Source organism: Electrophorus electricus, chromosome 14 (assembly GCF_041902795.1).
Source record: "Electrophorus electricus isolate QZ-2024a chromosome 14, ASM4190279v1, whole genome shotgun sequence".
In the NCBI taxonomy this organism is placed as follows: Eukaryota; Metazoa; Chordata; class Actinopteri; order Gymnotiformes; family Gymnotidae; genus Electrophorus; species Electrophorus electricus.
The window spans coordinates 26,750,367-26,762,905 of NC_137510.1; the positions used below are offsets into that span (position 1 = coordinate 26,750,367).

At 45.3% G+C, this 12,539-nt stretch overlaps 1 protein-coding gene across 1 annotated transcript; it reads right to left on the reverse strand.

Moving 5' to 3' along the window:
* Nucleotides 1-2,354: 2,354 nt before the first annotated feature.
* On the reverse strand, nucleotides 2,355-10,342 carry she (Src homology 2 domain containing E). The gene is made up of 6 exons (XM_035530797.2): nucleotides 9,304-10,342; nucleotides 7,803-7,929; nucleotides 6,261-6,479; nucleotides 4,605-4,809; nucleotides 3,648-3,767; nucleotides 2,355-3,520 (listed from the first exon to the last, which is right to left on the reverse strand). The coding sequence occupies exons 1-6, from the start codon at nucleotides 9,778-9,780 to the stop codon at nucleotides 3,337-3,339; spliced, it is 1,332 nt and encodes a 443-aa protein (XP_035386690.1). The 5' UTR covers nucleotides 9,781-10,342; the 3' UTR covers nucleotides 2,355-3,336.
* Between the last annotated feature and the right edge of the window lie 2,197 nt (nucleotides 10,343-12,539).

Sequence of the window (12,539 nt, forward strand, 5' to 3'; positions counted from 1 at the left end):
CTTTCTAATGACGCTGGTAAAGGGAGCGTGTTTACACACGTGATCATTTACTATTCCTGAACTCGTCTACATCTGAACACTGCTAGCTATATAGAGTCATGGGTGGGATGAAGGCTGGTCACTGAACCTTTTAAGAAGAAACGACATTTAAGGCAACATCACTAGTGAAAAAGGACATGTACTGAGAGAGAGAGAGAGAGAGAGAGTCAAAGTCAAATTTATTTCTATAGCACTTTTTACAACAGCAGCTTTACAAATGTCAGAGTCCAAACCCCCAGTGAACAAGCCAAGGGTGACAGTGGTGAGCAGAAACTCCCTAGAGCTTGAGGAAGAACCTTGAGAGGAACCAAGACTCAAAGGGGGGGTATCCGCCTCTGGTTGACAACAAACACCTCAAAATATAGAGACAGAGAAAACTGGTACAAAAACATCCTTGAATGAGAGTTGGACCAAGATGGACATGGTTGGAAAGAGAGAAAAACTGTGAAAGGCTGCAGTCTGACAGGCAAAACTGTAAAGTGTAAATGTAACTGTAAAATGTAAATATAACTGTAAAATGTAAAGTGTAATATGTAATGTGTAAATGTAACTGTACAATGTAAAGTGTAAGTGTGAGTTGTAAAGAGTGACTGTAAAGTGTGAATGTAACTAAAGTGTAAGTGTAAAGTGTAAATAAGATGTTGGCAACATCCTGCAGTGAAGGCTGTTGCTGATGGACTGAGATGATTGAAAAGGCCTCATTTAATTATCCTGTCTGTCTCTCGTCCATCTGTCTGTCTCTGGGTCATCTGTCTGTCAGCATGTTCTGTCATTTTTTATTTGCTCTTTCATTTTTAACCAGGCTCTCTCTCTCTCCCTCTCTCTCTTTGTCTTGATAGGGAACTTCATTGTGAGGCAGAGCTCTGAGATACTCACTGAATTATTTAGAGCGTGGGACCCCCCCCAGTGTTTGCCTCCCTCTTCTCCTGCCCCGCCCTCTTCCGTGTCTCCTCCTCCTGCCCCTCCCCCTTCCGTGTCTCCTCCTCCTGCCCCTCCCCCTTCCGTGTCTCCTCCTCCTGCCCCTCCCCTTCCGTGTCTCCTCCTGCTGCCCCTCCCCTTCCGTGTCTCCTCCTCCTGCCCCTCCCCCTTCCGTGTCTCCTCCTCCTGCCCCGCCCTCTTCCATCTCCTCCTCCTGCCCCTCCCCCTTCAGTGTCTCCTCCTCCTGCCCCTCCCCCTTCAGTGTCTCCTCCTCCTGCCCCTCCCCCTTCCGTGTCTCCTCCTCCTGACCCTCCCCCTTCCGTGTCTCCTCCTCCTGCCCCTCCCCTTCTGTGTCTCCTCCTCCTGCCCCTCCCCCTTCCGTGTCTCCTCCTCCTGCCCCGCCCTCTTCCGTCTCCTCCTCCTGCCCCTCCCCCTTCCGTGTCTCCTCCTCCTGCCCCTCCCCTTCCGTGTCTCCTCCTCCTGCCCCTCCCCTTCCGTGTCTCCTCCTCCTGCCCCTCTTTTGGGTCTCCTCACTTCCCCTCTCGCCACGCTGCTGACCTCCTGCCTCACCACCGACACATCAACTCACTCCTAGTCTTCTGGAAATCTGTCATCATGGGGCAACCCATCTTGGATTTGACCAGCAGTATGTAAAACTGACGTTCTTGCTGTTGGCTGTTAGCAGACTGCTGTGGAGATGCCACTGCTATTAGTCACGTTAGAGGAACGCAGAGAGAGATCTGCTTCCTTGGTGGAAGGACCGTAAATCATTGAACAGGTGAAGAGGAATACACACACACACACGATACAGGCCTTCATTTTGACCCAGTTATAAACAGGGTTGGAGAGAGAGAGGACAGATGATCTTTGTCTTATTTGTAATGCTTAACATCCGGGAGCATGTAGTCAACTGTCTGAGATCTGTTTGTGTGTCTCTGTGAAATGTTTCACAAATATCTGCTTGAAAAAAATAATTTCTGGAAGAGTCTTAGCCGTTATTCATGTGCTTCTCTGTCCCCCTTCTTGCAGACGGCTTTGCCTCACGTGTACTAATCACCATGGCAACCTGATAATCCCTTATCTGGCAAAAAAACTGGCAGGCATACTGGATCATGCGCAGTAAACCACTGAGGTGTTAGAGAGAGCGCATGTGCCAGAGACTTACTGCAGTTTAATTGATTTCAATCCCAGGTCAACAGCTTTGTCCTATAAGGGATCTGTAGAAACAGTTCAGGTTCGTGTGTGTGTGTGTGTGTGTGTGTGTGTCTATGGATATGTCCATGTGTGTATGTGTAAATAAAATTGAGAGCGCATGTGTAGTTTAATTCTGCCTTATGGCATAAATCAAATAATAATCTATAAGAAAATAAAAATGTATAATAAAATATAGTAAAAAGTTAACATTTTGAATCATGATGGCTTTATTTTTGCATAGTCTTATATTGTACAAACAAAGGCAAAAATCTTTAGCACTTTCTATTCAATTAAAATGTTCAAAATCCCTTTCAAAATCATTGCTTACAAACTCAGAGATAAAAAGGTACAGTTATGTTACTTTGGTCTGATATCAGTGTCTCCTAAAACACAATTGCATGCACTCATGTAGCCTAGCGGGAGGTGCCACAGGTAATTTCGAGGTCAACTCACCATGACTGTACACCCCCCAACATCAATGTATACCACATCCCCCACACCCCACCCCCACAACTGACTCGCACCAATCGATAGAAAGATTTATCAAGGACTGACAACACAGTGGGCCAATCAACAGACACTTGATTCAATTTGCATGCCAGCTTCAATTTGCAGCATTGATCGGCCGTAACAAGCCAACCTTGGCTGTCCTGTGGCTGTCGATGAAATACTTAACAAATTTTTTTATTTGGGAAGCCTACAAGTGCATTTACCTGCCAGCTAAAACAGTGGAAGAAAACGGAAAATAAAGAAGCAACAGAACAGATGTTTAGTGCATTAAACCCTTGTGGCACAACAACAAACTAATACGATTCCAGCAGTTCTTAGTCTTGGAATTTAACCTGAGGAGAGTTCACGGATTGTTGCAGTGTGCGTCTGTAGCCAGCAGGTGGGGGAAACTCGCAGTGAGGCAGCATATCCGAGCACGCTCACAGACACGAGAGAAGAAGAGGGTAAAAGAATTCCAGACTATAACAAACTACGCTGCAGTGTCTACACTTTAGTATCTGAGAAGTAGGCTATGATCCTTTCCCTTTTGGGGTCATAAGAGGTCATTATTTGACTAATAACCTTGGTTTAAACTGGGCATGAAAATAAAAAGATGGGAAAATAGAGAACACAAATACATTCTCAAGAACACACATGCACAGGGTCGTGCATGTGTGTGTGTGCATGTGTGTGTGATCAGGGTGTGCGGGGTACAGGGTGCAGCAGGGTCATATGTTCAGCCCCGGTGAAGGGCAGGCGTCTGGTGCAGTAGTGGTACACCACCTCTGGGATACTGGGGAACACACAGCTGCTCTGGTCCAGTGTGTAACCACACTCTTTAGTCTGGGCTACGATGATGTGCACACAGCCCTGGCTGGTCCTGCACAGACAGAAGAGGGTTGAGACAGACAGACAGGGAGTGAGACAGACAGGGAGCTTCTGTATCAACCACCTCAGCTTTTTCAAGGATGCTTGGTCACCCCATGCACACACACACAGAACCTTACTTAAGGGCAATGGAATATTTGCTGGTGGCTGACTCGCTGTCTCGCACCAGAAAGCTGGCCTCCCTGCAGTTCTGGAGCTGAGCCTCCGCCTCCTGCCGACTTACACTCCCATGATACCAGCTAGAGAGAGAGGGAGAGATAGAGATTACGTAACATCACTGCACTCCTAAACAATACATGTGGGCCTCAGAATCAAAAGGAAATGTCTGAGATGCAGAATGAGGTGAGAGGAGACGATGAGAATGAGATCATCTTCAAATCCAGACATCTGTGGTGATGTGGAGGTTTGATCATGATGACGATCACTGACTGGAGCAGTGGGATAAATGTGCAGAATTTCAGGACAGCATAATGACGCCCAATGACTGACACACAGGTCCCGGTCATGGACCTCCAGAACGGTTTCCAAGCAGTAAACAGGAACACCCAAGAAACAAATGAAAGACCAACACAGGAAGCAGCAGCACCCTACCAAACAAACAACCATACTAAACAACCATACTACCCTACCAAACAAACAACCATACTACCCTACCAAACAAACAACCATACTAAACAACCATACTACCCTACCAAACAACCATACTAAACAACCATACTACCCTACCAAACAAACAACCATACTAAACAACAATACTACCCTACCAAACAACCATACTAAACATCCATACTACCCTACCAAACAAACAACCATACTACCCTACCAAACAACGATACTACCATACTAAACAACCATACTACCCCACTAAACAACCATACTATCCTACCAAACAAACAACCACACTACCCTACCCGACTAAACAACCATACCAAACAATCATACTACCCTACCAAACAAACAACCATACTACCCTACCACACAAACAATCATACTATGACAGGCTATACTATACAATTTGTGTGTACTTAATGGACACACACATTCACAAACACACACACACACACACTCAAATGCACCTCTGTTTCTCCAGGGGCAGGGTGGGGTCGACTTTGGGACTGTCCGTGTCGGGGCAGGTTCCAGGGGCTGAGGGTGTGGTGGGGGATGGAGGAGAAGGCCGTAGAGATTTGGAGGTCCAGCTCTTGACCGAGCGCAGAGTGTGTTGCTTCACGGCTGGGGGGGCGCCGTCGTCTTTAGCCACACGCTCCACAGCATCAAACTGAGCTGGAGGGGCAGGAGACATGGAAATTATATATATGGAAACACACACACACAAAAAAAGGTCACACTAATATTTCATTGGACTGCCTTTAGCTTTGATTACGGCACACATTCGCTGTGGCATCGTTTCCACAAGCCTCTGCAATGTCACAACATTTATTTCTGTCCAGAGTTGCATTAAGTTTTCCCCCAAGATGTTGTATTGATGATGGGAGATTTGGACCACTGGGCAAAGTCTTCTCCAGCACATCCCAAAGATTCTCAATGGGGTTCAGGTTTGGACTCTGTGGTGGCCAATCCATGTGTGAAAATGATGTCTCATGCTCCCTGAGCCACTTTTTCACAATTTGAGCCTGATGAATCCTGGCATTGTCATCTTGGAATATGCCCATACCATCAGGGAAGAAAAAATCCATTGATGGAATAACCTGGTCGTTCAGTATATTCAGGTAGTCAGCTGACCTCATTCTTTGGGCACACAATGTTGCTGAACCTAGACCTGACCAACTGCAGCAACCCCAGATCATAGCACTGCCCCCACTGGCTTTTACGGTAGGTACTAGGCATGATGGGTGCATCTCTTCTTACCCTGATGCACCCATCACTCAGGAACAGGGTAAATCTGCACTCATCAGACCACATGACCTTCTTCCATTGCTCCAGAGTCCAATCTTTATGCTCCCTAGCAAATTGAAGCTGTTTTTGCCGGTTAGCCTCACTGACAAGTGGTCCCTTGAGTTCCCTTCACATTGTGCGTATGGAAATGCTCTTAATTTCACTATTAAACATATCCGTGAGTTCTGATTTCACCACACGTATAAGTGATCACCTTTCACAATCATTCAAGATTTTTTTCCGACCACATTCCTTCTTCGAAGAGATATATATATATATATATATATGGTATATGTGTGTGGCCCTGGTATATCTTTACACACACACACACACACACACACACACACACGTTATATCTGTACACACACACTGACGTATCTCTGCACACACACACACACACACACACACACACACACACACACACACACACACACACACACACTGGTATATCTACACACACATACACACACACACACACACTGATATAATTCTACACACACAGACTGGTATAGCTACACACACAGTCTGATATATCTCTACTTGCAGCACAACAGAGCACAACTACGGTGTCATTTACACAGTTTCCAGAAGGTCAAAACGTCTGCTATATTAAAGATATTGCTAACAGCACAAATTCAATGATGTAATATCTCATTAATTCAGCCATACACCTTCTAAATCACTTCATTTAATTCAGGGTCACATGGGGTCTGAGTCTATCCCAGCAGTACAGGGTGCAAGGCGGCACCAACCCTGACATGCTGCCAGTCCACCATGGCGTAATAATAACAGTAGAATCTACGCGTTAGCTCCCCCGTGCTGAATGTAGCGGGACTCACCGGACAGGGCTCGAACAATCTGCCCCTTTTTCCATTCCCAGGGGAGCTCGTACTCCGTGGGTGGACGGAGGTCTGACTCGGGTCGGGTCAGGGGAATTCCCTCCAGCACGTCCTCGTATGGGACGTCGTAGATCTGCGCTTCCCCGGATCCCTCCCCTTCTCCTCCGTTCAACACCACACACACCTTCAGCAGGTCCTTAGATCCTCGACGACGGATCTCTGCATACACACACACTCGCATTCACATCTCACAGATTTGGGTTTGATATGTACAACAAACCAGTCATAGGTTGACATTAATTACCGGATTACTGTTTGACAGCAGGATTTTTAAAGTCTTCGCTACATCTGTGGATATATTTTTGGTGGAGAGTAAAATATCCGAAAAATATAGTTGTAAAATGAAGAGATTCAAGAAAAATCTATAAAGCTGAGATTTGTAAGTAATGTTGTCTATTCAACCCCAAGCAACAGTTGTACTTACTCAGCAAACTGGTAGGGTTTGGGGTAGACACAGAAACGTTAGTGTCAGTCTGCTTGAAAGAATTCTGTATTTTAATGTTATTGTATGGTTTACTGGCTTTGACATAAAACTGCTGAACTGCTGAGATGACTGGGCTAGAATACCTGGTAATCTGAGTCAGATAAAGCCACGTCGTGAGGCCATCCAGCCATGCAGGCCACAGAGAGGTTAGGACTGTCCCCTCTGGACGTGAGCAGCTCTACCAAACCTGTAGTTCTAGTGGCAGATAGTCACTCCTGCTAGACGAGACCCTCTAAGCCTTACTGGGGGTCCTTTTGCTTACTTCTGTGTGGAATGTGAATCGGTGCATTGTGTGAATGAGTGACTGTGTGAACCATGGATGTTTCTAGATTTATCATATTGTGATCATTGATTGTAAGGGATCACAAAACACACACGTCTGGGCCTCATCTGCTGAGAGATGTGCTAACCACTGTTAATTGCAGTATCACTCAACATGAATCCCAATTAAAGTTGTTCTTGTCTAAGAGACGCAGAGTCACGCTGAATTCATAGGGACAGAACACACTGTACGTGGAGCTAAACATCCGTGCGGTAAGAGGGACATCAGAGGGGCAGAACACACTGCAGCATCCACGCTGTAAGACTGCCAGGGCCACTGCCTTCACGCCTCTGTGTCACTTCGTGTCTGGCCTATTGTGTGAGAAAACAATGGCTGCACCGAGGGAAGGCTGGCCCAGGCTTGTGATTGGCTGTCTTAGCAGGCCACTTCCTGAGTCCTGGGAAGTGATTGGGGGAGGTGGGGGGGGGCTTTCTCACACCGCCAGGCATGCTGGAGGACTGCAGGGGTCAACTTCCTGTCCAGAGAATGGGGCAAGGGAAACACAGACAGGAAACAGGAAGCAGAAAGAGGAAACTGCACCCATTGTCCCTGCACAACACTATCACCATAGCAACCTCCAGTGAAGGGCGAGTGGAACTGTGAGACAGTGCAGTGATTTTGGACATCCCTGAAAAAGGGAGAGAGAGAGAGAGAGAGAGAGAGAGGACAAAGGTACCTGTTATGATAAGCTGGGCATCGTACGGCTCCATGTATCCATCATTCTCTCCTTCTCTTTCAGCTTCTCTCTGCTCCCTCGTTTTCTCTGCATCGTAAGGGTCTGCGTAGTCCTCCAGGATTATCAGCTGTTCAGAGAGAGAGAGAGAGAGAGAGAGAGAGAGAGAAGGGGGATAAGCATGCTGGTTAAGTCTAGTCTGTTTGTTAACTCATTTTACTAATAAAACCATGACCTGCTTACCAGGTGTGAATTAAGGGTGTGTGTTAAAACAGGAGTCCAGTATTATGTACCACTGGGAATCCAACATACACACAGTGAACAAACTTCTAACACTTTAACTGCTGCTGAGGCACTGATGTTTTGAGCAGCAATCCCCCCACCCTGTATCAAGGTGCCGGGACCCCAGGCTGTGGCTTCATGAGTCTGACTTCTGTGGTATTATGTTCAAAGGGTGCCGGCCCACCTGAGGACACAAGCTCTATATCCAGTGACATAATTCATCAAACACTACCATCACTGGGGACAGGTAGACAGATCCACTATATTGTGTGTGCATTCTCTTCTTTCCACGTGTGTGTGTGTGTGTGTGTGTGTGTGTGTGTTTGAAACTGAACTACAAAAGACAGGAATAAGAGAGGTGACAGGGTCTTTGCTCTGTGTGTGTATGTGTGTGTGTGTGTGTGTGTGTGTGTGTGTAAGTTCAGGATGAGAGACAGGAAGTGTAGCAGGGGAAAGGTTCAGGCTCATTGTGTTTATTCTCCTACTGCTCAACTCTGACTGAACAATATGCAACCACACACTGAATAGAGAGGGGAGAGAGAGAGAGAGAGAGAGAGAGAGAGAGAGAGAGAGAGAGAGAGAGAGAGAGAGAGAGAGAGAGAGAGAGAGGGGGGCATGGGTGGGTGAAGATGCGACGTGACTTAAGTGACAAACAAAGATTACTGGAAGACAGAGAGGGGAGAGAGAGAGAGTGTAAGAGAAAGAGAGAGAGAGGGAGTGTGTGTAAGAGAAACAGAGGGATGGAGGAGAGAGAGAGAGGGAGAGTGTAAGAGAAAGAGAGAGAGAGAGAGAGAGGGAGAGAGTGTAAGAGAGAGAGAGAGAGAGAGAGAGGGAGTGTGTGTAAGAGAAAGAGAGAGGGATGGAGGAGAGAGAGAGAGAGAGAGAGAGAGAGAGAGAGAGAGAGAGAGAGAAAGAGATCCTGATCTCAGTTTTCATAACAAAGATGAATGTTTTCTTTGTTTCAAAAACAACAGCACAATAAACCTGGATTAATCTGTTTAATCTAAAGTTCCACATGGAAACAGAATGCACTCCAACTCTAAATATATATCTTGGTAAAGTTATTGAGGCTACCAACAAGAATCAATATCTCTTCAAACACAACCATTTGTTGCTAAGACAAAAACTCAAAGCTCTTATCATCTGAATTAGTTTAACGTTTTTCAGCAGAAAGAAAGTGTGGTGTTTATATGTCCTGTGTTATACGGGACCGTTCACTCACCGTCTCCGTTTTAAGCGGGGATTTCCCTCGCTCGGTGTCCGCTGCGGTATTCACGTACTTTGAGCCTTTCTCTTGTTTATCTACTTTGACCATTCGGCTCATGTATGGGTCAGCAGAACTAGTCGTCCTGAGAGTACGGTGGTCTTCAAAGCCTTCCATTCGGGGATTCTTCTTACTTTTTCCTGGAATCAGAATTTCCCATATCTTTCCATCTTTGGCCGAACCAGAGGCTGTGCTAGAGTGGTTCCGTCCCAGTTCAATGGCCGAATTTTTTCGGTTTCTGCCTGACAGTAGCGAACCCACTCCGCCGCCGCTGGCATTTTCTGCTCCAGAATTTTTACGCAAGCTCCCTTTCGCTCCGGTACCGCTGTTCGGCACCGGTTTGGGGCGAGCTTGAGTGCCAGATTCAGAAGCCGAACGAATTCGATCTGATCCAGTTTTGAGACTTGTTGGAAAATCTTTAAACCACTTTGCCATGACCGCTTCTCTGACAACGCAACGGATAAGCGTCTGCGCTCTTCTCCATACACACACGCAGCAACTCGTACAAACTTCCACTTACTCCGTGAAACTTGTTAACCTGCTTGGATCCTTCGTCTTGTAGTTTAGTATCAGGACAGCCAAAGGATTGTTAGTTTCTGGTCAAATGTATTTTCTGACAAAGCTAAAGATTAAGATTGGCGTAAATTCTTTGATATTTCGAATGATTATGATTTTCTTTTTTTTTTTTTTTTTGGAAATGAGAATATCTCTTCAAAATTGACGTTTGGGGAATGGTCCAGATATTTAAAGCCTTTAAAAATAGTCTTAATTGCAATTTTCTATCCCATTCGTTGTCTTTTCACGCAACTTTCTACCTTCCTTCACATTTGAATTCAATATTCTTTCCGGAACTATTCCCGCAAAATAAAGAGCACCCTCCGGAGGGCATAAACGCGGAAAAATTGGAAGTTTTTCTTAGCTTTCGCTGTAGAGCCCATTCCCGGTATGTCCGCTCAGAGCAACAGTCGACACGGAATGAGAAGGATGTGCGTGCGTCCCGGGATGGGGTGGTTTCTATGCGCGTGTGGACTACGTGAGTGAGAACGTCTCTGCGCGGAGCGCGCGTTTACGCGCACACCTAGAGCGTCGTTACTGGTCTGTAGACTTACTCGAGGACAAATTGATATGGATAGTTTAAATATCCTTCAGCCAGGTTATCAAATGGTTGCTTGTGCAGAGTATTCCTACTTCAGGAAATGGCAGATATGATTTACTTGGCTGTATTTCTTGTCGTGTCGAAACTATTCAAGCACACTACGCTTTGACACTACACGTGACCCAGCCTGACCCATGTATACATTTTTAAAGTCAGTCTCGAGCAACATAACTCACTCTAAGATCATAATACAAATATTGTATATTGCAACAAGATCAAGTAACATGAAAAGCTAGAAAGTACCAAGGGCTGAGAGAAGAGCCAGAAAAGATGTGGGGGGTGAAGGAAACAGGGGTTACTGTGGTAACGGGAGCACTAGCTACCCCCAAACTGGGAGAATGACTCCAGCAGATCCCATGAACATCATCTGACATCTTGGTCCAGAAAAGTGCAGTCATGGGACAACAGACTACACAGGACTCTCCAGACACAGGACCTGAGATTGAAGGAAAAAGAAACATTTCTCACTCACCCTCTGGGCAGTCTTATATATATATATATATATATGAAATATTTTGCACTAATCCCACTATAATGTTTGTTTAGCTTTCAATTTGCTTTGGTTTGTTCAGTGAGTATATAGTAATGCAGTTTTTATGCTTTTATTTACCCAACATTTTGGCAGTCTTCTCCTAGTGTTCGTGTTCATTTCCTTAATGTCTCATCTTTATCTCCCTAACATCTCATCTTCATCTCTCTTCATCTCATCTTAATCTAATCTTCATCTCATTAACATGATTTAGCACCACCAATCGCAGAGACTGAGCTTCGAGTCCACCTTCAAAAGCCCTGAGCTATAAGCCATGGGTTACCAACATATCCTGACACTTCTGCCCTGATCTGCACAGACTCTAATACTGAAGTTGTACCTGCAACATCTTTTATTAATATAACAAACACAAATACATAAAATAAATTGACATTTTATTGCATTTTAAATGGTAGATAAACACTTGAGTTTTCACTTATTTCTGGGCATTGAGTAGGTTTACATCTCCACTGCTAGTTCAGGTGTGAGGAGATTGACAGCAGAGATTCAGACCTCCTGCTACCTTTTTATTTTCTAGCAGTAATGAGACTGGCAGTCGCAGCCTGTTACAAAGTTCAGCAACTTACTTTCTGGACAGAGACAAACTTTACTTTCAGAATCCAGACCCAGTCAGTGACAATGTTTCCCTCTAGTGGCCGCTACTATTAACACACTTCACTGTAGTTCACGGCGGAAGAAGCCCAAACTCGGGGCTTCGATAACTCACCAGGGCAGAATAATGAGACAGCCATATACTTGGTGTGTTGTATTCCGTAGACACTCACTGATTACCTACCAGTTACACACTGTACATGTACTGGTTTTTTTTTCGGCTGCCAACATCCGATGTTTCATGTTGACAGCTGTGTGGAGACCGGCCCACTTCCCAAATGCTATCTGGTACCAGTGGGACCTGAAAAAGACACGCAGGTCCCTAAACTCATATCAAGTTTTCAAACTGTCGTTAAAGTAGATGATAAAGCACTTTTGTAAGCAGTTCTGGGTAAGAGCGTCTGCTAAATTAAATGTGAATTAAAAGGCATTTTGACTCTTTCCAGTTTATAATTCCCCGAGGTCTGTTGGTGAATTAGGTCTGTTAAAGCATTATCGCTGTGCTTCAGGGAGTGTTTAATGTAGGAGCAACTACAGCTTGGCGTGGATTTGCAGGATTCATGTCCTTTTTTATATAATGTTAGAATTTAATGCTACAAGCTTCCGACTGTCGCGTTCCGGTTACCTGCAGTTTAAACAAAGCTTTATGACGAAAGCTGCGCGATGACGCGCGAGACTGAAACTGAGACAGAGTACAAACGCGCGCGAACAACTAGAAAAGCACGCGAGAGCGAGATGAAACTATGCGCGAGAGGCGTTTGACACGGTGAGTATACATTGGGGTCAACATGCGAGCGCAAAAGATATTTTAGAGAGCTAAACACCTGTGTTTTAATTTGTCAAAAAAAAGTACATTATCGAAATGTAAATAATTTGGAACACTGCCATTGTTCGAAT

Coding starts and splice junctions, on each gene's coding strand:
- she (XM_035530797.2), bottom strand. CDS start 9,780: ATGGCAAAGTGGTTTAAAGATTTTCCAACAAGTCTCAAAACTGGATCA. Junction 3,768..4,604: donor CTGCCCCTGGAGAAACAGAG/GTGCATTTGAGT, acceptor CTCTCTCTCTAG/CTGGTATCATGGGAGTGTAA. Junction 3,521..3,647: donor AAATATTCCATTGCCCTTAA/GTAAGGTTCTGT, acceptor CTGTCTGTGCAG/GACCAGCCAGGGCTGTGTGC.